This window comes from Dromiciops gliroides, chromosome 3 (assembly GCF_019393635.1).
Source record: "Dromiciops gliroides isolate mDroGli1 chromosome 3, mDroGli1.pri, whole genome shotgun sequence".
Taxonomy (NCBI): domain Eukaryota; kingdom Metazoa; phylum Chordata; class Mammalia; order Microbiotheria; family Microbiotheriidae; genus Dromiciops; species Dromiciops gliroides.
Genome location: NC_057863.1, coordinates 545,214,275 through 545,239,950, shown reverse-complemented (window position 1 = coordinate 545,239,950; position 25,676 = coordinate 545,214,275). Strand labels below are relative to the sequence as shown.

Below are 25,676 nucleotides of genomic sequence, written 5' to 3'. Positions count from 1 at the left end.
CAAATGCCCAACTTTGATTCTTTCTGGCCTTCTGTTCACTTCTGTTCTTTTGATCCTCTTTTCTTTTTTTTCTTTTTTGGGGGAGAGAGAAAAGAGTAAGACACCCTAATTCATATCCCTCTTCCACACACACCTAGTGGAAAAAATAAAAATAAAAACATTGCCTTTGTAATAAAAAAGGGTGGTCAAGAAAAACAAATTTCTAAATTGGCTATGTCTGCAAACGTACTGTTCATTCTGCACTCTGAACCCATCACTTCTCTCTCAGGAGGTGGGGAGCATGCATCATCATGACAGAATTGAGACTGATCATTAAGTCTTTCAAAGTTATTATTCTTTACAATGCTGTTGTTATTGTTTAAATTGTGCTGGTTCTGTTCACTTCGCCCAGCATCAGTTCCTACAAGTCTTTCCAAGTTTCTCTGAAATCATCCCTTCCATAATTTCTTACAAAATAATAGTCTGGTTACATGCATATACCATAATTATATACAGCTATTCTCCAATCCATGCATACACACCCTCCTTTGTTTCCAGTTCTTTGCCTTTACAGAAAGAACTACAAAAAGTATTTTAATACATATGGGGCCTTTTCCTCTTTCTTTGATTTCTTTGATATTAGGACTAGCAATGGTCTCACTTTGTCAAAGTTTATTGGTTTTTTAAAACAGTTCCAGGGGGCAGCTAGATGGTGTAGTGGATAGAGCACCAGCCTTGGAGTCAGGAGTACCTGAGTTCAAATCCAGCCTCAGACACTTAACACTTACTAGCTGTGTGACCCTGGGCAGGTCACTTAACCCCAATTGCCTCACTAAAAAAACAATAAAACAACAACAACAACAAAACCCCATGGTTCCAAATTGCTTTCCAGAATGGCTCCACCAACTCACAGTTCCACCAACAGTGCATTAGTGTGCCTACAGAATCTAACATCCATTTCTATCAAAAATACCAAATAAGTACAGGAAACTCAGAGAAACCTGCTATAAAAATTCCCCCCCCCCCATTTACCTTTTAGTTTTAAATGCACTAACTGGATTTGTGCACAAACTTTTAAATTTTAGGTAATCAAAATTGTCCATTTTATTGTCTGTGATCAAAACTCTTCCCCACCCATAGCAGCGAAATGTATATTCTTCCTTGATCATCTTTGTTTATGATGTGATCTTTCATATCTAAGGCACACACACACTTAGAGTTTATTGGTCTGTGCTTAATTTCTGCTAGACTGCATTCCATATTTTCCCAGAAATTTTTGTTGAACAGTGTGAATCCCGGTAGCTGGGATCTTTGGGTTTAAAGAACAGGATGCTACTATGTTCTTTTGCTTCTGTATGGTGTATACCTAATCTGATCCACTGAATGACTTCTCTTTTAACCAATACCACGTTGTTTTAATGAATCCTGAATTGTGGTATAGTTTAAGATCTAAAATTGCTAGGGTTCTTACCTTTCTACTTTTTTTTTTTTAATTACTTCCCTTGAGATTTTTGGCCTTTTCTCCTCCAGATTAATTTTATTAATATTTTCTGGCTTTATATAAAGTGATCTTTTGGTATGATATTGATTAAGTACATGTTTTTAGAAAGTATTGTAATTTTTGTTATATTGTACGGTCCAGGCATGAGCAATTAATATCTGATTATTTAGGCCCATCTCTATTCTATAAAGAATGTTTTAGATATATCACTATGGTTCCTGTGTGTGTCTTGGCAGATAGATTCACAAATGTTTTACACATTCTGTAGTTACTTTGAGTGGAATTTCTCTATCCCTGCTGGGTTTTGCTGGAAATATACAGAAATGCTAATGGTTTATTTGGATTGATTTTATAACCTGCAACTTTGCTAAAGTTATTATTTCAATTAATTTTTTAGTTGACTCTTTAGAGTTTTCTAAATGGACTATCACAACATCTGCAAAAAGTGAGTTTTGTTTCCTCTTTGGCTTTGCTAATTCCCTCAATTTCTTTTTCTTGTTATATTGCTATATACAGCATTTCCAGAATTGTATCAAATACTAGTGGTGATAATGATCATTTGTATTTTATGGCATTATTTGGGAGTGAGTGGATGGGTTTATCTGGTGCTTGTGGGAGTCACAGCCTCTCCTCTGCCATCTTGGCTCCACCCCCCAATCATTTGTACTTTAAACAGATCTTATTGGACAGGCTTCTATTCTTTCTCCATGAGAGAAAATGTTAGCTCTTAGTTTTAGATTCTACTTAACATAATAAAAAAAAAAATCCAATTTTTTTCCTTCCCTTTTTAGCGTTTCTAATAGAAATGGATGTAGGATTTTGTCAGTCTTTTTCAGACTTTACTCCCATAATAATGTGGGTTTTACTGTGTATTACATCTGTTGTTGTTTTTCTATTAAATCAACCTTGCATTCTTGATATAAATCCCCTTGGTCATAATATGTAACCTTGCTAAGACATTGTTGTTACTACTCCGATAGTATTTTACTTAATATTTATGTGCCAATATTCATTACAGACAATAAGCTATAGTTTTCTTTCTCTGCTTTGTCACACTTTGGTTTAGGAATAAAGAGCATATCTATCTATATCAGAGAGCTTGAAAGAATCTCTTGTTTTTGCAAACTGTTTATGTAATTTTGGTCTTGTTATTTAAAGTTTGATAGAAATTTCTTGTAAATACATCTGGTACTCTCCCCCTTTTGTGAGTTGTTCATTTGTGAAATGTTTGATTTTTTTCTGAGAGTAACATGTTTATATAATGCATTTTTCATTTCATTAATCTGACAATTTTATGTGTTTTTGTAAATATCTATCAATTTCATCTAAGTTATCCTTTTTGTTGGCACACTGGATAAAAGTTAATTATGGTTTCTTTTACTTCATATTCAATTGTTGTGAATTCTCCTAATTAATTTTTTTCATTTGCTTTCTACTTTTTTAAAAATTAGGTTATCTAGCTGGTTTAAAAAAAAAAAACCAGTTGATCCTAGTTTTGTCAACTCAATAGTTTTTTTGCTTTTGTTAAATTCTTCTCAGATTTTCAAATTTTTTACCTTAATGTTCATTTGGAGTTTTTTTATGTTACTTTCCTAGGTTTGTTTTTTTGTTTTGTTTTGCTTTGCTTTGTTACATGCTCAATTCATTATTCTTTTCTCTCTTCTTTGTTGATGAAAGCATTTAGAGACATAAATTGTATCCTAAACACTGCTTTTGTTGCATCCTGTAAGTTTTAGTATGTTGTCTCCCTATTGTCATCTTCTTTATGGAAATATTTTGTTTCAATTATTTGTTCTTTGATTCACTAATTACTTTAGATTAAAGTAGTCACTAATTTTTTTCAAACCATACTTCAACAGCCCTTTATTGATATATTTTTCCTGTATTGTGGTCAAAAAAGAATGCTTTCTGCTTTTCTTCATTGGTTCGTGAAGTTTTTAATTCCTTAATACATAATTATTTTTCATAAAGGTGCCATACTCTCATGAGAAATATGTAAACCCCTTCCTGTTCCTATTTTGTTCTATTCTAAGTTTTGTTCCTAAGCACAACAAATCTATCATATCTAACTTTTCTAAAGTTATATTCAAGTCATTAATGCCTTTCTTGCTTATTTTGTTAGATTTGTATAGGTTTGAAAGCACAATAAGCTTTCCCCAATATTTTAATTTTACTATTTTCCCTTGCAAAATTTTCCTTTAAGTATTTATGCTATGTTATTAGAGCATGTATTGGAAGTATCAATTCATTATCTATGGTGCCATTTTTTTTTATGTTCACTTTGTGATGAAATAATGGGATTTCGAAGATACTCAAAGACCCACCTGCAGATTAATCTAGACTGATTGAATCAAGTGAGAGTGATTGAGTGCTGATTAGCCTATTTCAAGTTAACTGGATTGTAATCACACCTGGCTAGCCCTTAAGAAGGTATTGTTCTCAGAAGCTAGACTGTGAACTCAACTTGAGAACACCTTCAAAGTCAATGGATTTGGATGACGCCAACCAATCAGCTTGAAGCAGTGTGTAAGGACTGCCTCTGCTCCAGACCTATAAAAAGCTTCCACAATCAGCTTGCTGGAGAGTTCTCTATTAAAGCAGGCTCATGGAGGAGGACTTCAGGAAGAACCCAACCAGGCTGGAACTCTAGGCTAGATAGCCTTTTTCTTAACTTTCTGAACTCCTTGTGAATACCTCTATGCTTTAATAAATGTTTAATGCCCAAAGACTGGTGCTGAAGCTTCTAATTTAAGGCGACCACAATTTAGATTTTAAACATCACAACTTGAACCATAAGACTTTGCTCCAACCTTCTATCTTATCTCTGGGTGAATTTTTATCTTTCAAATAACTGTCGGATCCTGCTTTGTAATCCATGATATCCTCTTCCATTTTCATGGTCGATTTCATGCCATTCATGTTGTTATAATTGTTAACTGTATACTTCTCTTCATTTAATCCTCTTGTACTTTTTCCTCTCCCTCTTTCCCCCATACTCACTTCTTTATAAAGAAAGGGATGAAGTAGGAGTTTGCTTATCACTAGTAACCCATAACTGAAGAGTTCTATTCTAATCCATTGTCCCACATTCAGTCTCTAATCTTTCCTTTCTTTTAATCTATTCTTTTTCTTTTTTTTATTTTGCAGGGCAAGGAGGGTTAAGTGACTTGCCCAGGGTCACACAGCTAATAAGTGTCTGAGGCCAGATTTGAACTCTGGTCTTCCTGAATCCAAAGCCGGTGCTTTACCCATTTCACCACCTTGCTGACCCCCAATCTATTTTTTTGGTGGGGCAATGAGGGTTAAGTGACTTGCCCAAGGTCACACAGCTAGTGTGAAGTCTCTGAGGCCCGATTTGAACTCAGGTGCCACCTCGCTGCCCCACCCTAATCTATTCTTTTTTTTTCTGAGCACATTCAATTTATTATTATTATTTTTTACATATAAGGTATTTTTTTTTCCGTTACATGTAAAGATAGTTCTCAACTTTTGTTTATACAAGCTTTACAATTTCAGATTTTTCTCCCTCCCTCCCCTCCCTCCCCCCTCCCCTAGACAGCAGGTAATCTGATATAGGTTATATCTATATACATATACATATACATATACATATATATATATATATACACACACACATACACACACATATATATCCATAATAACATTAATCCTATTTCTGCATTAATCCTTTCATAAGAGAAAAAATCAGGGCAGTAATGCAAAACCTCAAAATAGAAAAAAAACCAATAGCACCCAAAACAAAAGAAATAGTATGGTTCAATCAGCATCTATACTCCACAGTTGTTTTTTTTTCTTGGATTTGGAGATCCTCTTCTATCATGAGTTCCCTGGAACTCTTCTGTACCATTGCATTGGTGAGAAGAATATAATCCATCACAGTAGGTCAGCACTCAATGTTGATGATACTGTGTACAATGTTCTTCTCGTTCTGCTCATCTCACTCATCATCAGCTCACGCAAGACCCTCCAGGTTTCTCTGAACTCCTCCTGCTCATCATTTCTTACAGCACAATAGTATTCCATTGTATTCATATACCACAACTTGTCCAGCCATTCCCCAATTGATGGGCACCCCCTCAACTTCCAATTCCTTGCTACCACGTAAAGAGCAGCTATAAATATTTTTGTACATGTGGGTCCCTTTCCCCTTTCCATGATTTCTTTGGGAAAAAGACCTAAAAGTGGAATTGCTGGGTCAAAGGGTATGCACAGCTTTATTGCCCTTTGGGCATAATTCCAAATTGCTCTCCAGAATGGTTGGATCAGTTCACAGCTCCACCAACAATGAATTAGTGTTCCAATTTTCCCACAGCTTCTCCAACATTTATTATCTTCTTTTTTTTCCATTTTAGCCAATCTGATAGGTGTCAGGTGCCTAATCTATTCTTAACACTCTACCCTCCAATGTTGGAGTTTATTTTGTGTATGACCATTCCCTCACCTATCCTGGCCTCCTCCTCAAATCTCTCTCCTCGTCTTGCTCTAACCTATTTCTTTATAGTCAAGATATTTCTACACAAAACTCTTCATATGCATGTTTGCGTGTATGTATTATGAATGTATTAAACCTTTCTTGTCTAATTCAGATAAAAGTGAGATTCAAGGGATGCACGTTCTCCCTAAGACTTCTTTAATGTTTGTATATTCTTCTCCTAATTTACTCCTCTTAGTGAATTAATAGTTGAACTACTAACTAAAAACCAACTTTAAGTTTTCTCCTCCTTTTCCTTATCCTAAGATTATCAAAGTAAAACAAAATTACCCCCAGACTTTCTGCCTATCTTTTTTTAACTCCATGACTCTTGAAGACATTAGGTCTTTTGTGTCTTCTCACTCATTTGGAATATAATTAACTCATTGTTATGTAATCTCTACTAAATGGTCAAATATATTTACCTTTGTACTTCAGGCATTTGCCTTTCCAAGTTCCTATGCCCTTCTGGCCTTTTCAGGAGGAATGTTTGCAAGTCCTCTATTTCATTAAAGATCAATTCTTTCCCCTTGCAGAACTATACTGTTTTGTTAGATTTTTTTCTTTGTTGCAAGCCTTTATCTCTTGCCTCTTGCAATACCTTATTTCAAGTTCTCTCCTTTGCAATGGCAGCTGACAAGTTTTGAGTGATCCTGACTATAGCTTCTTGGTACTTGATACTTGACCATTTGTAATATTTTTTCTTTGACATGGAAGTTCAGGATTTTTGGCTATGATGTTTGGGGAAATTTTCATTTGGGGTTAATTTCAGGAGATAAATGGTAGAACCTTTTTATTTTCACTTTACACTCTGCTCCTAATAAATCTGGGCATTTTTTGTCCATAATTTCTTGAAATATGGTATATAGGCTTTTTAAAATCATGATTTTGACATAACCCAAAGACTCTTCGGTTATCTCCCCTTGACCTGTTTTCCAGGTCAGCTGCTTGTGACATTTTCTTCTTTTCTCCATCTTTTGATTTTGTTTTAGTATTGCCTATTGTCTCATGGAGTTGTTGCTCCCTGTTTGACTCATTCTTGATTTCAAAGAGTTCAATTTCTGGGTAAGGTTTATCACCTTTCATTCTTCTTGCCATTTTTCCTCTCCATCTGCCATTTGATTTAACATCACAAGAAATGATGAGCAGGCAGATTTTAGAAAAATCTGGAAAGACTTAAGTGGACTGATGCTGAGTGAAGTGAGAAGAACCAGGAGAACATTGTACACAGTACAAATGTGTGATGATCAACTGTGATAGACTTGGCTCTTCTCAGCAGTGCAATGACCCAAGACAATTCCAAAGAACTCCTGATGGAAAATGTTCTCCACATCCAGAAAAAAGAACTGTGGATTCTGAATGCGGATTGAACCATACCGTTTCCACTTTTTGCTTTTTTGAGGTTTTTCCCTTTTGTTCTAATTCTTCTTTCACAGCATGACTAATGCAGAAATATGTTTAATGTGACTGTACATATACAACCCATATCAGATTGCTTTATGTCTTGGGGGGAGGGAAGGAAGGGTGGGAGAAAAATTTGGAACTAAAAATCTTGAAAAATATTTTTACATGTAACTGAAAAGTAATAAAATGCTTTTATGATTAAAAAAAAAGTGATTTAACATCACATTTCGCATCTCATCCTGCTGTGTGTCTTTCAGTGTTGATGCCAGGCCTTCCTTTCTCAGAGGCTTTCCTTGCACCTATTGCAGGGTTACTCTTCTGTTTTGTATTTACCTCTTGGGCTTCTCTAAATACAATGGATTTCTTCATTATGTTCAGCATTTTCTTCTTTTTACTCCAAACTCCAACTTCAGCATCTGGTTTGGGACCCTGTTTAGTCTTGGAAGGGACCACTCAAACTAGACTCTACCTTCTGCAGGAATTCCTGGGTCTGGGCTAAGCCTCTTGGTGGCTCAACTTAGGTTCTGATGTTGGCCCTTTCTGTGTCTTTGCACAGTCCTAAACCCGGGGTCATCTCCAGCCCTTACTATGACCCTGTTAGACTCCAACCAGATGTTTTTGACTGCACTCATTTCAGGCCTCCAAGACTTCAGGTTCTTTTCTTCCTGGGTGCTTTCCTGGCCCTTTCTCCTGTTGTTGCTTGGGTATAGGCTGTGGTCTCCCAATGTCTTAGGCAGGCCTAATGGATGCTGCACCACTAAATGTCATATGCCTTGGATGAGGCTGCATGGGTGCTGATCTGGCCCCATCTACTACTCTGGGTCTGTGTTACTTGCAATCTTTTCATCAATCTGCCTACCCTGGCTGAAAGCCACTCAGAGCTTTCAAAATTCTGGCAGTCTTTCTGTGCAGTCTTGGATTGGATAAGAGAGATTAGAGCTGTTTTTCTTTGGCTTTCTGTCTTATTCCATCTGATGACTTTTTAGAGTTTTACTAGGGCGTTTGTAAAAGGATCTCAGCTCCTCTAGATCCTAACACACCATCTTCCCACAATTCTTCCTAATTAATTTTACCACTGTTAAGTATGTTTGGACTTTATCTTGGTGCCTGTATTTCCAAAGAAATCTATTAAATCTATTTTATGTTTACACAAAAAATTTCACAGGGTTTTTTTTTTGGGGGGGGGGGGCGGGGTGGCAGTGTCTGATGAGTGGTGACACTTTTACAGACTACTTATACCTCACCATGAAAATTTCAAAAGGAATAATGAAGAGTTCTACACAACTATGAATCACTGAAAGATACTGATAACTTTGCCCAATAATGTGAGGCAAAGACATAATGGTGCAGATTGTATTCTTACCTCTGTCAGCTTTTAGTCATGTGACACTGAACTAGGTTCAAGGATTCTAGTATAACTCTGCCATTAACCTGGTTTATAGGCTTGAGTATGAGGTTTAACTTCTGGGGGCCTCACTGACCTCCTCTCCAATACCACCAGCCCTACCTAGTTCATAGGGTTACGGTGACAACCAAATGGGCTAACAGATTTGGAAGAACTTTGAAACATATAAAGACTGTACAAATGTATTAGTAGCCATCTTTCTTGAGGAAGTCATCTCTCTAGGGCAGGGCTTCATAAACTTTTTTCACTCGCAACCCCTTTTTACCCAAGAAAATTTTACATAAACCCGGGTATATAGGTATATAAAATAGGTATACAAATCAAACATTTACTGCCAAATTTTTCACAATCCCCATATTCAGTTACACAATACCATATAGGGTTGGAACCCACAGTTTAAGAAGCTTTGCTCTAGAAAAGGAAGTATGAATCTATCTCAGTTCCTAAGGTAGAGACCATGACATAAGCAATTACTGAACACAGCAATCTTAAAAAAAAGAATAAGAAATTAAATTCCAAACAAAACTCTGGCTTTTATTTTTATGAGAATGACCTAACTCTCCTAGTTTTAAGAAAAAAGAAGTCCACAGGACAAAGGTGAAATGGAAATTGCAAAAGTAGCCATCTGACTGCCTGTTTTGTAGAAGGACAGAGACTAGACCAGTGATTTCATAGCTACATGGATCTGCCTGATGAGGAAAATCCCTCATGGAATACAGGTCAGCACTTTCTTTGCAAGTGACAGCCTTAGAAAACTGTCTAGAGCATGGAGAAGCTAAGGGACTTGGCCCATTCACACAGCCAGTCAGTATGTGTCAGAGGTGAGACTTGAAGTCAGGTCCTCCTAACTCTGATACCAGCCCTCTCCACTGTGACAGACTCCCACCCTCTCTATTTCACAAAACAACAGCAGCAAATTGTGAAATGAGCTGCCAAAGATTTCAGCTTTAGAACATTCACTATATCAAATCATTATGGTGAGCTGGCCTGTGAGAGAAAAGCACTGGGCTTGGAATTAGTTTTAATCTTAGCTAAATGGCAAAGGGGACACAGCATCAGACCTGGAGTTAGGAAGTGTTGAATACAGATCTGATCTCAGGCATTTACCAGCTGTGGGACTCTGGGCAAGTCACTTTAGTTGGCTACCTCACTTTCCTCAACTATAAGATGAGGATAACAGCAACATCTCCCTCCCAGGGGTACTGGGATAACCAAATAAGCTAATTAATTGTAAAGCCCTTAGTACAGTGCCTGACACTTATTAGGTGCTTAAAAAATGCTTGTCATTCCCCCCACCTTGCCATTTACTATGGTATAATGGGCAAGGCATGTCATTTCTCTAGGCTTTAGCATCCTTATCAATAGGAATGATATTATTCACAAAACCTATCAGTATTGTGGTAAAGGCTCAAATGAGAACATGGACGTGAAGAACAGTGCAAATAAAAGTTATTACGATTAACAAATTAAATTAATCTAAAAATCTAAACAATTCATCAGAGCGCTTGTGTGAACAATAAACAGTGTGATCTAATGTGAAGAGCACCAGCTTCCTGGCTCTGCTCACAGGGGCTGTGCAAACTTGCTAAGCCCCTTCCCCTCTCTGTTTTCTTTACTTGTAGTCAAACATTGACTGAGAACTTGCAATGTTCAAGGCCCTGTGCTCAGTGCTGAATGGATTTAAGATGATGAAGAACAAGAGTCCCTTCTCTCAAGGACTTAATAATCTAATGAGGGGAGGGAGACAACACATACACAATTCAGTAGGAAACAAGGCATAATTTAGTAATAGTCACATAGGTAATCAGGAAAATATGAAAAGCAAGAAATCAAATAAAGAAGTTGGATTTTTTTTTTTAATCTTTCATGTCCCTTCCTGTTATAGTAGTCAATGGTCCTATAAAGTGTTAGCCTTTCTCTATGTGCCATTAACTATAGGTTACCTATAGTTCAGGAGCAGCTAGACAGCACAGTGGACAGAGAGCTGAGCTGGAGTCAGAAAGACTTCAGTTCAAATCCAGCTTCAGACACTTACTAGCTGTGTGACCCTGAGCAAGTCACTTAGCCTAACCTTGTTTGCCTCAGTTTCCTCATCTGCAAAATGAACTGGAGAAGGAAATGGCCAACCACTCCAGTATCTTTGCCAAGAAAACCCCAAATGGGGTCATGAAGAGTCTGACATGACTGCAACAACTAAACAACAACACTGCCTACAATTCAAGCATATTTCAACTTATTAAAACATTTTAGGTACTTACAGAGTTTCCATTCTGAACAAGGTTGCCCGACACTAAGTAGGTCACGTGTAGCTGGGCTCCTGAATTTTCCTTTCTCTTCCTTTCAACATAATCATACAGCATCCTAATCCAAACAAACAAAAGATGAGGAACAAGTAAATCAGGAACTTGTTTTGTTTGACTGCCTATTTGTTAGAAGGATTTGGGTTTGGGTTTGCTTCACACACCCCACCCTCCAGCCCCCTGAGGTGTGGGGGAAGTGGGAAGGAAAATAAATAAAAATGCTTATTAGTTGAAAAAAAAACATGATTTTTAAAAGCATCAGTAGACACTAGAGAATCATTTTCCTAAAACTATTAAATCTGGCTTTGACCACTCCCTCTAAGGATCTTCCTTTCAGGGATTAAAGGTGAATCAAGAGATAATTCCATTAAATGAAGTAATCAAAAACTTCTTTTCCTAATCTGATCATTACCCTAATCCAGTCCAGGCAAGGATAAATAGGGTATTGCTGGTTAAGTGGATCAATCCAGAACCTAATTCTATCCTCAGAGCACAAGCAAAACAAATTCCAACACTGGTTGAGTCTAAATATGTATACCTATTCTCCATTTGGAGTCCATCACCTCTCTGTCAAGAGGTGGGGAGCATGTTTCATCATCAAACTGAAGTTAGTATTTTTGGTTCGGTAGCACAGATGGAGCCTTGGGCCTGGATGGCATGAGTTCATATCCAGCCTCATTATTACAAGCTGTATGAAGCTGGCAAATCACTTAGCCTCAGCCTGCCTCAATTTCCTCATCTGTAAAATGGGGATAATAGTACCTCCATCCCAGGGTTATTGTGAGGATAAATGGTACCAACGTTTGTAATGTGCTTTGCAAACCCTGAAGCACTATGCAACTGCTGTCGTTGTCATTACTGCTTTGATCTGAAACCAAGTCTTTCAAAGACAATTTTCTCTAAATGTTGTTATTGTATACACTGTTCTCTTCATTCTGCTCATGTCACTCTGGATCACTTTATACAAGTCTTGCCAAGTTAATCTGAGATCCTTTTCATCCTTTTTTACAGGGAAATAATTCCATTACATTCATATGCCATAATTTGTTTAGCCATTACCCAATAGATGGGCATCCTTTGGTTTCTATTTCTTGACTACTACAAAAAGAACTGCTATAAATATTTTTGTACTTTAAGGTCTTTAAATAAAACTTCTGTGTTACAAGCCTAGTAGTCAAACCATTAGGTCAAAGTTTATTAACACAGTTCAGTGACTTTTTGGACTTGGTTCCAAATTGTTTTCTGGAACAGCTGGACCAATTCACTGCTCCATCATTAGTGCATTAGTATTCCTGTTTTCACAGCCCCTCCACCAATTATCTTTTTCCTTTTTTTGTCATCTGGTAAATGTGAGGTGCAACCTCAGAGTTGCTTTAATTTACATTTCTCTAATTATTTAGCATTTGAAGGATTTTTTCATGTTCGATCATTTGGATTTCTTTCTTTGAAAACAGCCTCATCATATTTTTTTGACTATTTTTCTATTGGGGCATGATTCTTATTCTTATAAATTTAAATTAATTCCTTACATGTTTTGGATGTAACCCCTTTATCAAATACTACTGCTACAAAGATTTTCCCCTGGTTACCAGTTTTCCATCTTTTTAACTAATTTCCTCAAAGAAAGTAGTTGGGTTTTTGTTAAGAAGAAAAGGGGCATTATTTCAGTCAATAGTTAAAAAAAAAGACTGATATGAACTTCTAATTCAGATTAGACCAAGTAGACTTCAAACTAAAGTACTGCCTAATATTAGATTCTAATACGTAGCTTAAAAAGACAGGAGGGGCCAGGGTGGGAGTGGGGGGATAAGGAAAGAGTGTGTCTGTGTAAAGGGAAATCAGTATGTTTCCATAACACCTGCAAGCAAAGGGAAGAAATAAACCAAGAACCATATGAACGAAATGAAAGCTTTACAGGAAAGCATGGGAAAGGAAATGAAACCAAACCAATGCAGTTAAAATTAGTACATAATAGGGAACTTCATAATGCTTATTGTTAACAGCAAAAAAGATAATAAAAAAATCAGTAAATGGTCTTTTTCACTTGTCCTAATTAAGTTACAATTCATAATAGTAACCTAGTCTTTTGTGTTTAAATGGAAAAGAAACTTGGAGCTTATAAAAAAAGAAAGTAATTGCAATCTAAAGTTTTTGAGCAATCTAGTTACTTACTGTTTGGCCTGGTTAACATGGACCCCTAGTGTGTAGCTAAGCCATTTGTAGGTCACCTATAAGAGAAAACAATTTTCAAAATGTTATCATGTATAGATGGTAGACCACAAATTAGCCCTAGGAACCCACTCCTATGATGAACTCTAAAAATATAAGCAAAAAAGAAAGAGGGTCTCTTCCCTCAAGGACTTTACATTGGACAGAGTGCTAGACTTAGAGGCAGAAAAGATCTGAGTTCACATCCAGCCTGAAACACTTACCAGCTACTGAAAAAAGTTTCAGGGAAATGGGGAAATGGTTCATAAGCATTCCTGGGAGTGGCCAAGAAAGGAAAAAAGGGCATCGAGTTTCATCACAGTTGGGTGATACTATGTACAGAGTGCTAAACCTAGAGTCAAGAAGACCTAAATCCAGATCCTACCTCAGACAGTAACCAACTATGTGAACTTGGGCAAGTCATTTAACCTGTCAGGCCTTAAGTCCTTACCTGTAAAAAGGGGATAATAACCACCTCTATCTCACAGGGTTGTTTTAAGGACCAAATGAGATAATATAGTACTTAGCAAACCATAAAACACTGAATAAATGTCAGATATTTTATATCCCAAAGCTATAAGAAATACTATTTTTAGGACTTATGGTCATCATATTACAGTACTAATGCCAAGTATTTGCAAAAAACCCACAAAGAAAATAATGGCAGCTTATGCATCAACGGCAATCACTGAGGAAGAAGTGGTAGAGAAATTCTCAGAAGAACTTGATGCCCCAAATTAAATCAACACACACTCTTAATACTTGATGACTTCAATGCAAAGGTAGGAAAAGTTAAGGATAGGGAAAAATATATAATAAATCATGGTTCAGGAGAAAGAAACAAGAGAAGCCAAATAATTTCAGATTATACAGAGAAGACTCATGCCTCTATATCATGAAACTTTTCTTCAGAAAAAGAAATGATAGGATCTGGGCATGAAAAGCACCAAATACCACAAAGAATGAAATTGAATACATTTTAACAGAGAGAAAAAGATTTATTATGGATGTGGATGTTATTCTTGTCAGCTGTCTATGCACAGTCAGACCATCTTCCTGTGAGAGCTAAAATGAGAAATTATAATAAAAAGAATATTAGAATAGTAATAATAGCTAGCATTTATACAGCATCTACTACATGCCAGGTACTATGGTAAGCACTTTAGAAATATTATCTTATTTGATTTTCACCCCCCCCCAGAAATCATATACAATTAAGACTCAACCTTGAATTACGTAAATATGCCACTGAAAATCAGAAGTGAGAAAGGGAAAACAGAAATAATGACACCTATCATAATAATCACCTAGCTGTGATGAAACCCAGTCTACTTTCTGTCCATCTACACCAGAAAGACCAAATAGATGAACAATGTCTACCTCCCAGATTATATTTATCTGATATAACACACACACACACACACACACACACACACATACAAGAAAATGAGGAAGGCCTTAAGTAAATTGGGTAGATGCCCTCTAACGAGCTTTCTGAAGGACATGGTTAACACAGAATAAGAAGGCATGGATGGGGGCAGCTAGATGGCGCAGTGGATAGAGCACCGGCCCTGGAGTCAGGAGTACCTGAGTTCAAATCCGGCCTCAGACACTTAACACACACTTACTAGCTGTGTGACCCTGGGCAAGTCACTTAACCCCAATTGCCTCACTTAAAAAAAAAAAAAAAAGAAGGCATGGATGGATTATAATCTGTTTACTTGGACAGAAATGCAAAACGGGTAATATCACAGATCAGTTTGAGGATTTAAAAATACAAGAATTATTACTGAGCAATATCAATAAACATTTATTAAATTTATTAGATACCTAATATGTGCCAGGCACTGTGCTAAGTGCTGTGGAAACAGAAAAAGGTGAAAGACATTCCTTGCCTTCAAAGAGCTTACACTAATGGGAGAGAAAATATGATAAATACTATATTCAGGATGTACAGGGGAAAAGGAGAGGGAGAGGGAGGGGGGGAGAGAGAGAGAGAGAGAGAGAGAGAGAGTGTGTGTGTGTGTGTGTGTGTGTGTGTGTGTGTGTGTAGAAAGAGAGGGAGGGAGATATTCAGGATATTCTCCATGATGGGGCAGCTAGGTGGCATAGTGGATAGTCAAGAAGTCTCATCTTCCCGAGTTCAAATCAAATCTCAGACACCCACTAGCTATGTGACCCTTGGTAATCACTTAACCCTGTTTACCTCAGTTTCCTCATCTGTAAAATGATCTGGAGAAGAAATGGGCAAAGCACTCAGTATCTTTGCCAAGAAACCCCAAATGGACACAACTGAAACAACTGAACAACAAAATATTCAGAATATATATCCAGTTATATTCATTATAAACAGGAAGGGAAGGCACTAGAATTAAGAGGGTTTGGAAAAGGCTTCCTATAGAAGGTGGGATTTTAATCGAGACTGGAAAGAAGCCAGGGAAACCAGTTGACGGAGATAAGGAGAGAACATTCCAGGCCACGTGCCTGGAGATGGAGAACAGAGGAGGCTAATGTCTTCCTGGATGGAAGAAAACGTGCTGGGGAGAAAGATTTAAGAAGATTGGAAAGGTAAGAGAGAGCAATGTTTGAAGGATTTTGAACAGAGGATTTTGTATTTGATCACGGAGGTAATAAGAAGTAATAGAAGTGTAATGAGTAGAAGGGGTGAGATGGGTGAAATGGAGCTGTAGGAAAATGGCAGGTAAATTGGAGTGAGAGATAGACTACTCAAGGCAGGCAGACCCACCTATCAAGCTACTATAATAGTCCAGGTGACGAAGGCCTGCACCAGGGTGGTTGGGAGTGTCAGAGGAGGGAAGGGGAAGTATGTGAGAGACATTGCAAAGGTGAAACTGACAGGCCTTGGCAACAACTTGGATATGGAGAGACAAGGAATAGTGAGGAATTCAGAATGACTCCTAGGCTGTGAGACAAAAGTATTAAAAGATGTTATTGCTCTCTACAGTAATAGGGAAGGTAAGCAAATGGGAGGACTTAGGTAGAAGGATCATGAATTCTGTTTTGGATGAGTTGAGTTTAAGATGTCTACTGGACATCCCTTTCATGATGTCTGAAAAGGATCTGGAGATTCGAGACTGAAGGTCACAGAGAAAGAAGAAAGAAGGGCAGGAAAGGCAGATGTGAGAATTTTCAGCATAGAGATGACAATTAAGCCAATGAGATCACCAAGTAGTATAGAGGAAGAAGAGAAGAGGTCCCAGGACAGAACCCTGTGGGACACTTATGGTTGGAGGGCAGGATCTGGAAGAGGATACAGCAAAGGAGACAGAGAAGGAGAGGTTTGACAGGTAGGAGAAGAACCAGGAGAGAGTGGTATCCTGAAAACCTAGACATAAGAGAATATCAAGGAGGAGAAGGTAATCAGTAGTGTCAAAGGCTGGAGAAAGGTCAAGAAGGAGGAGGACTGAGAAAAAGACATTCAATTTGTTAACTAAGAGAGCATTAATAACTTTGGAGAAAGCAATTTTGGTAGAATGACAAGGTCAGAAGTCATTATTAGGGATTAAGAAGAGCAGGAGAAGAGAGAAAGTGAAGGCACCTATTAGAACAGGCTTTTGAGGAGTTTAGCTACAAAGGGCAGAAGGGATATAGTATGATAGTGGGGATGGAAGGATCAAGTGAGGATTTTTAAGGATAGGGAGACATGGGCATGTTTGTAGGTAGTATGAGAGACTGAAAAAAAGTGAAAGAGTAGGGATGACAGAGCCAAGTGTTGGAGGAGACAGGATGGAATGGGATCACTTGAGGAGGTAGAGGTGAGGAATAAGGCCACTTTATCATGTGAAACAGGGATGAAGGAGCAGACAATTGTCAAAGGCACCTGAGTGATAGGAGATGAGGATGAGGGAGAATTCATGGTGAATGATCAATTTTTTCTGCAAAACATGAGACAAGGATTTCAGTAGATAGTAGGGGGGGAGGAGGAGGAGTAGGAGGAGGGGAGGCATGGAAGGGTTGAGAAGGGATCTATGATTTGGAATAGTTGCTATGGAGAATGGGATAGTGAATGAATAAGGCAGGTATAGAAAAATTACCTAGCAGAAGTGAGGGCCCAGTTGAGGTTGTGTAAATTTGGGTAGACACACAACAGTTCCATGATTTGTTGTTGTTCAGTCACATCCAACTCTTCATGATCCTATTTGAGGTTTTCTTGGCAAAGATACTGAAGTGGTTGGCTATTTCCTTCTCCAGCTCATTTTACAGATGAGGAAACTGAGGCAAACAGGGTTTTGCCCAGGGTCGCACAGCTAAATAACTGTCTGCAGCTAGAACTGAACTCAAGTCTGCCTGACCCAGAGCTCTACCCACTGTACAGCCTAGCTGCCCATTACTATAATTACTATACCATACATAATTACTATACTAATTTTATACATTGCAAAACATAAATGAAAATAGAATTTAAAAGGATGACATAAAGATGAAATATATGCTCATGGAGTCAGAACTGTGCTTTAAGAATATCAATTTGGGGGCAGCTAGGTGGCGCAGTGGATAGAGCACTGGCCCTGGATTCAGGAGGACCTGAGTTCAAATCCGGCCTCAGACACTTAACACTTACTAGCTGTGTGACCCTGGGCAAGTCACTTAACCCCAACTGCCTCACTTAAACAAAAGAATATCAATTTGGCAGCTGTTTGGGAGGATGGATTGGAATGGGGAGAGACATGAGGCAATGAGACCAATTAGGAAGCTACTGAAATTGTCAAAAGGACAGTTGATGAGGGATTAAACAAAAGCAGTGGCTGTGTGAGTAAAGAGATAGGGATACATATGAGAAGCTATAGGTATAACTTGACAATTGATTTGGATATGGCATGAGAGAATATGAAGAAAGGATGTTATTGAGATTGCAAACCTGGTTAACTGGATGGTAGCAGCCCAGAAATAAGTAAGAAGTTCAGAAGAGGGGTATGTGGGGGGGGGGGGGCAGATAATGTAATAAGATCTACAGTGAAGATCACCACCCAACCATGCTCATTTATCCTGTGCAGTTCAACTGTCCCACCAAAAAAGAGGTTGAATCTTACTCATTGGCCACTTCCCAATAGAGCAAAGTCAAATGAGAGCTACTGTCCATAATATGAGGTGTGCTAGGAGGCAGGGGAATTTTGCCTGTACAACTGGTTAAGTTATAACTGCCCTGAGAAGCCTACTCCCAGAACAGAAAGGGAGCCTGGGGGCTTGCAGTCAGTCAGTGGAGGTATCAAATTTAAAAGTGTTGGGGGATAATAGTGAAACGGTGGTGGGGCTGATGAAAGAAAAGTCCCAAGGCTAACTACCACAGCGAGGAGTAAGATGCAACTCATCTTTCTATGCTCCTATTGGTTACCCCTTGGAGTCATGCCCCAGCACAAAGGATGTGGGGTTCTCAACTTTTGAGGTCACTCCACTCTCAGTGCCAGAAACAGTACCAATTCCCAAGCTCCACCCAGCCTCCCTATCCTACTCCATTACCCCTGCAACCTCCCTCACTTGCTTCCCTCATTAGGTGAAGCAAATGCATTTATATAGTCATGAGTCAGTAACATCAAAACATAAATTAATGGACCAGAGAGCACTGTACTGGTCCCAAGTATAAGAAAATTTATATCCTGACTTTCAAATACATTCAACACAAATTCTTTTGTTTCTCTTTTTCACACAAACAAGTTCCTTCTCCTACTTAACCCTTGGAATCCTCAGTCACATTTCAATTAACAATATTAAGTCAAGACTGTAATGTACTGAGTGTTGAACATAGAAAGTTAAATAACAATCACTGTCTTCATCAGTTTATAATCTACTAGGGGACATATTAATGACAAGAGGAAATGTGATAAAGTCAAGAAAACTATCCAAAGTACCCAGGGAACAAAGGAAATTTGATTCAATTAAACAATGTATTCATTAAGCATCTACTAAGTGAAAGGCCCTGGGGATGAGTAAATAAAGGCTATTAGACATGGGGCATCCCAAAGGCCTTAGTAAAGGGCTCTTAACCAAATGAGGTAATACCCTTGAATGTTCAGCTCAATGTATTGACCGTGAAAAATTCCCTGGCCTTTTAGGCAGATGTTAACTAATTTGGGTTGTCTCAGAAAAATTAAATGTTTAACCACAAGTTATTCTTTCTTAAAATCTGACTATTTTTAATGGTTTATAAAAACAGTGGTCTCCACCAAGACCCTTTCAGGGATTCCACAAGGTCAAAACTATTTTCATAATAATGCTAAGACATTACTCGCCTATTAAAATACTCCTCCCTTTTCCAACTACCTATCTGTGTAAAGCCAGATTTTCTTCATGTACTCTTTAACCAAAACAACAAACCACAATAGACAGAATGCAGAAGCAGCTATGAGAATCCAAGGGTCTTCTATTAAAACAGACATTAAAGAGATTTACAAAAATATGTAAAACAATGCCACTTTTCTCACTAATTCTTTTTGTTTTGGAAAAGTTTTTTCATAAAAATATTTGTTAACACATAATGGGCCTGTTACTGTTATTTGTAAATGGACATATATTTTTAAATTTTAAACTTATTGGGCAGCTAGGTGGTGAAGTGGATAGAGCACTGGCCCTGGATTCAGGAGGACCTGAGTTCAAATCTGGCCTCAGACACTTGACACTTACTAGCTGTGTGACCCTGGGCAAGTCACTTAAGCCCTATTGTCTCACTTTAAAAAAAAATTTTTAAACTTATCCATTTAAATTTCTAATATGGTAAATGACTACAGATATAACCTACACATAAACAAAAGCACTTAGGGAAGTACTCAATAATTGTTAAGAGTCTAGGGGGGCAGCTAGGTGGCACAGTAGATATAACACCCACCCTGGATTCAGAAAGACCTGAGTTCAAATCCGGCCTCACACACTTGACACTTCCTTAGCTGTGTGACCCTGGGCAAGTCACTTAACCTTCATTGCCCCAGAAAAAAAAAAGAATCTAAAGGGGTCCTGAGACTAAAAGTTTGAGAAATGGTGTATTAGAGTGATAATATACCCTAAACTCAGGTACTATAATAACAGCTTTGGAAGCAACATGGAAAGACTTGAATTTTGTTTACACTTATTATATTATGTTATAATTTGATGCTTTTGACATTTTTAAAATTATATATAAATTTTAAAAATATATGTACATACATACATACCTTTTATTTTTACTTTAGTATGGCTGGCCTTGAACACCATCTGGGTGGAAAGAAGTAGTGCTTTCTATTCAAAGTCCATGCCATAAAGTCTCACAATCAGGCACAGTACTACAGTATCACAGTCCCATGCAAAGCTGGAGTGATGTAGTGGCTATAGCCAGTTTCAAGGGCAGAAAGACCTGACTTCAGGTCCTGCCTCAGACACAAAGAGTACAATCTGGGGCAAGGCACAACCTCTTAACCCTATAAGTTGCAGGGGAGATACAGACCTGAATGGTTATGAGTGAAACTCATACCAATGAAATCACAGATCGGATCCCCCAAAAAGTCCAATTACTGCTCCTTTTCCCTTGTTCCTCCCATTTCATAACTAGGTTCTAGAGCCTCCTCTGTGTTAATTATCGCCAATTTATCCTGCCTGTATATTGTTTGTATATAGTTGCTTCCCCATCAGACTATCAACTCCCTGAGAGCAGGGGCTTCTTTTTGCCTTTCTTGGAACCCTCAGCGCTTAGCACAATGCTTGGCACACGGCAGGTGCTTAATAAATGCATGTTAACCTGAGACAGTCCTTGAGTGAAGCCTATGTGGAATCAAGAAATAAGGAGGGGGGGCGTTTTGGGCATGCTGGGCAGCCTGCGAAAAGGCTTTTTGCAGGGAGAGCAAAGCAAACAGAGCAGTTGGGCTGGGATGGAGAGTGTCGCAAGAGGAACCACGGGACCTAACATGAAGCTAAGGAAGACAGGCTGCAGTCACAGCAGACTGTGTGAAAGGCCTTCAGAAGCCAAACTGACATCTTATTCCCTTCCCTTCCTCACTCTCTCCCAGGCCTCAGCATGTCACAGCCCTCCGGTTGAGAGTGCCAAGCCCCTCCACTCCCCTTCCTCCACCCTCAAACACAGCGTGGGGGTGTAAGCCCTGCACGCGCCATCCCGAGGACGCGAAGACTCCGGGTCACAAGCACAGCCGGCTCGCGCCCCCTCCCTCAAACCCCATGGTAGGCCAGCTCTACTCTCTACTTCCTCCTGTCCCCTCCGCACCAAGGTGCCGGCTCCCCGCCCCGGGGCGAAAGCCCCTCCCCCCCTCCTTCCGCCGCCCCGGGCTCCTCACGATCTTGTTCTGGTCCGTGACGAACTCGTCAATGTTCTCCAGGTAGAGTTGGTCCGCCATGGCAAGGGGCTCGACAGTCCCCAACTGCGTCTCTTCACGCCGCAGCAGCCGCCGCCACGACTGCCACAGCTCCCGCCGGCGGGAAACGAGTCTCCTCTCACGGTGGGCCGGAACAAGTGCTTCCGGCGGGGTCAGGGTTTCCTTGGCAACGACGGCGAAGCACTTACGGAGGCCGCTGAGGGGTCAAACTGGAGGCGGGGTTTGCATTGCTGTCACTGGGAAGGGGATAAGCGCACGTGACCAGAAAGAGGCGGAGCTAAGAGGAAAGCGGGCAGAGGGAGGGAGCGAGCCCGAGAGAGCTGCCGAAGGTCAGAGGTCATAACCCTAAACTTCTAAATGGAAGGGACCATAGACGTCACCTAGTCCAAACCCCTCCTTTTACAGAGTGGGGAGCTGAAGCCCAGAGAGGGCAAGTGACTTTCCCGAGGTCACACAAGTGATGAATGTCAGCGTCACTTCAAAAAGAGGGCCTCTCCCCTTCTGTTTTCATCCCTTCTGCTTTGCTGCTAGAACTTCAGCTTCTCTTCCTGTAGGGATAGAACTCTAGCCATGGGTTTCTTCCAACACGATAATAGCTAGTATTTCCAATGCTATTCCATGGCATTGGAATCACATTACAAACATCATTTTATCCTCACAACAATCCTGAGAGGGATTTTACAGATGAGGAAATTTGAGGCAAATTGAGGTTAAGTGACTCGTCCTGGGTCACGCAGCCAGTAAGGATCTGAGTCAGGATTTGAACTCAGGTCCTCCTGACTCCAGGTCCATTCCACTTTGAGACCTAGCCCCCCAATTCTGGTGTGAAGTATGGATACCCTATACAGTATTCAAAGTCAGAAGACTTAGGCTTTGGTTTCCTTATATCTAAAATGATGGAATTGGGTCAAACAGTAGAGAGAGTAATGTATTTGAAGTCAGAGAACATGGCTTCAAATCCTAGTTGCTTAATATCTCTGTCACCTTAAACAAATCAATAAATCCCTCTCAGTCCTGTTTCTTCACCCATAGCATGAGGAGATTGTACTACCAGGTCTCTGGGGTCCCTTCCAGTTCTGAATCTATGATTCTTTGATCTTCTGAGGAGCTCATTCAACACCACCATTCTATGTTCTAAGATTCCTTCCTAACCTGTCCAAAAGTGGAATTGGATTCTCCAGGAAGTAATGGGTTCCCCTTCATTGAAGGTTCTCAAGTAGAGGCTATATGACTGCCATATTGGGCATGTCACAGAGAGTATTGTAGGATTGGATTAGCTGATCATTGAGGTCCATTCTAACTCTGATCCCATCATTCCATTCTCTAACAAATGACCCACAAACTTCAGCTTTTGTCCAGAGACATGTTAGGTTTATGACAATGATATATATCTTTCATAGCCTGGCACAGCAGGAGATCTTCTGTTTAACATGCTGAAGGAATTCCTCTGTCTTTTAATATTTCATGCATCAATCAATCAGACATTTATTAAGCACCTACTGTGTGCTTTGGATAACAAAGCTATATTCAGGTTGTCCATTTGTTATTCCTCATTCTCCCTACATAGTCTGCCTCTTCTGGTCACACACATCCAGAATGATTTCTTTTACATCATGTCTTGCAACCAAGCCATCATTGGTAATATTCTGGGTCAGATTCCATATTAATGGATAAAGGTCAGGGCTAGCCCATGGGAGGTTGTTGGCCATCCAGTCCCACATGACCTTCCCTCTTAATGAAAAGAAAACATGTTCAAATTTTAGTCCTAGTGGTTATTACCAATATGACCTTAGGCAATTCCACTCATAATCAATCTGTTTAATTCTATACCAAAAGTGGGTGCCTAGCACATAATAGGTATCTAATAAATGCTTATTGATCAATTGATTGATCAATCACAGAGTCACAATGACCTCAGTGGCCATATGGTACAACTTGATCTAAAGAAAAAACATTCCTCCTATAAAACTGGTGAGGCATGGATAGTTGAATTGCTGGACAGAATTCAACTATTTTGACCAATTGATAAGATCACAGATCTATTTTAACATTTACAAATATTTCTTATTTTCATTTTTATTGATTTCTGATCTGATCTTGGCCATTTTTCTTTTTCTCTGCAGTTTTGATGCTTTTCTCAATATGTTAGGTGCAAATCCAACTCTTTAATTTTCTCTCAACGTTTATAATCCTTTGTCTAAGTTCTGCTTTGTAAGCAACCCATAAAAACATATCTATTTGAAGGTGTATTATCTTAATTATCATTATCTCTGATGTGACTTGCTATTGTTCCTATAATTTATTTTTTCATTCAGTTATTATCTGTCAATTGTTTAGTATCTGTGAGTTCCTATACTTTTTTCAGGGGGGGGGGGCGGGCAGGGCAATGAGGGTTAACTGACTTGCCCAGGGTCACACAGCTAGTAAGTGTGAAGTGTCTGAGACTGGATTTGAACTCATATTCTCCTGAATCCAGGGCCAGTTCTTTATCCACTGTACCACCTAGCTGCCCCCCATACTTTTTATTCATTGTATCATTATTTACAACTAGTTTTATTGCATTCTAGCTTGTAATGTCATAAAAGAAAGGGATCTCTTCTTTTCCATAATTATCTCTGCCTTCTTCAGACCTCCTCACATGATCAGTTTTTGTTTTAAGTCCAAATGAAGGCTGGAAAAAATGTTATGTTCTTCATTTGAATTGCTCAGTTAGTCAGTCAATAAACATTCATTAAATGTCTCCCATGGACCAGGCACTGTGCTAAATGCTGGAAATACAAAAAAAGGCAAAAAGCAATCCCTGCCTTCATGGAGCTTACAATCTAATGGAAGAGACAACAAGCAAACAAATATGAACACAAAAGATATAGACAATATAAATAGGAAATAATTAATAGAGGGAAGGCACTAGAAATAAGAACTTTTAGGAAAGACTTCCTGTGAAAGGTGGGATTTTAAAGAAGCCAGAAATCCAGGAGGCAGAGGTGAAAAGGGAAAGCATTCCAGGCATGGAGTACAACCAGAGGAAATTCTCAGAGCAAGAGATAGCGTATCATGTGTGGAACAGCCAGGAGACCAGTGTCACTGGATGGAAAAATATGTGTTGGGGAGTAAGGTGTAAAAAGACTGGAAAATAGGAGGGGGCCAGGTGATGAAAAGCTTTGAATGCCAAACAGAGCATCTTGTATTTGAAGCTGAAGGCAACAAGGAACCACTATAGTTTACTGAGCAGGGGCATGACTGGTCTCTTTAGGACAATCTCTTTGGTGGCTGAATGGAAGACAGAATGGATTGAGGAGATGCTTGAGGCAGATCCACCAGCAGGCTATCATAATAATCCAGGTATGAGGCGATGAGGGTCTATACCAGGATGTTGGCAGTGTCAGAGGAGAGAAGGTGTTATATGGGAGAGAAATTACAAAGATGAAGTCAACAAGCCTTGGCAACAACTTGGATATGGGGGGAGAGATAGTGAGGAATCAAGAATGATTCCTAGGTTGCAAGCCTGAGGAAATGGGAGGGTGGCGTTGCCTTCTACAGTAATAGGCAAGGTAAAAGGGAGGGGGGAAGGTGTAGGAGAAAAGATAATGGGAAAAGATAAGGTGGCACAGTGGATAAAGCATGAGCCCTGGATTCAGGAGGACCTGAGTTCAAATCCAGCCTCAGACACTTCACAATTACTAGCTGTGTGACCCTGGACAAGTCACTTAACCCTCATTGACCCAGAAAAAAAAATAAAAGATAATGGGTAGTTTGGGACAGTGGAGTTCCAGATAGATGTGTTTTAGACATCTAGTTGGAGATGTCTGAAAAAAAGTTAGATATGTGAGATTGAAGGTCAGCAGAGAGAATAGAGCAAGCTAGGTAAATCTAAGGACTATCAGCAGAGAGATGCAATTAAATCCATGGAAGTTGATAAGATCATCAAGAGAAGTAGTATAGAGGGAAATCAAGTGGGCCCAGGGCCAAACCTTGAGGAATACTTGTGGTTAGAGCACATTACGTGGATAAGTATCCAGTAAAGCAGACTAAAAAGTGGTCTGATAGGTAAGAGAACAGAGAGTAATGTCCTGAA

The 25,676-nt window shown here is 39.1% G+C and overlaps 1 protein-coding gene across 2 annotated transcripts in view; it reads right to left on the bottom strand.

Moving 5' to 3' along the window:
• The window catches only part of POLD3 (DNA polymerase delta 3, accessory subunit), a 72,220-nt gene extending 50,443 nt beyond the window's left edge, over positions 1-21,777 (bottom strand). Inside the window, exons 1-4 of one of the 2 annotated variants that reach the window (XM_043998353.1) lie at positions 21,563-21,777; positions 20,453-20,492; positions 13,254-13,309; positions 11,040-11,142 (exon numbers count right to left, since the gene is read on the bottom strand). In XM_043998353.1, the coding sequence (XP_043854288.1) occupies positions 11,040-11,141 (102 nt within the window). In that variant the 5' untranslated portion in view covers position 11,142; positions 13,254-13,309; positions 20,453-20,492; positions 21,563-21,777. The remainder of the gene's footprint in view (positions 1-11,039; positions 11,143-13,253; positions 13,310-20,452; positions 20,493-21,562) is intronic. The other variant, XM_043998351.1, reaches the window with a different exon arrangement.
• Positions 21,778-25,676: the final 3,899 nt, after the last annotated feature.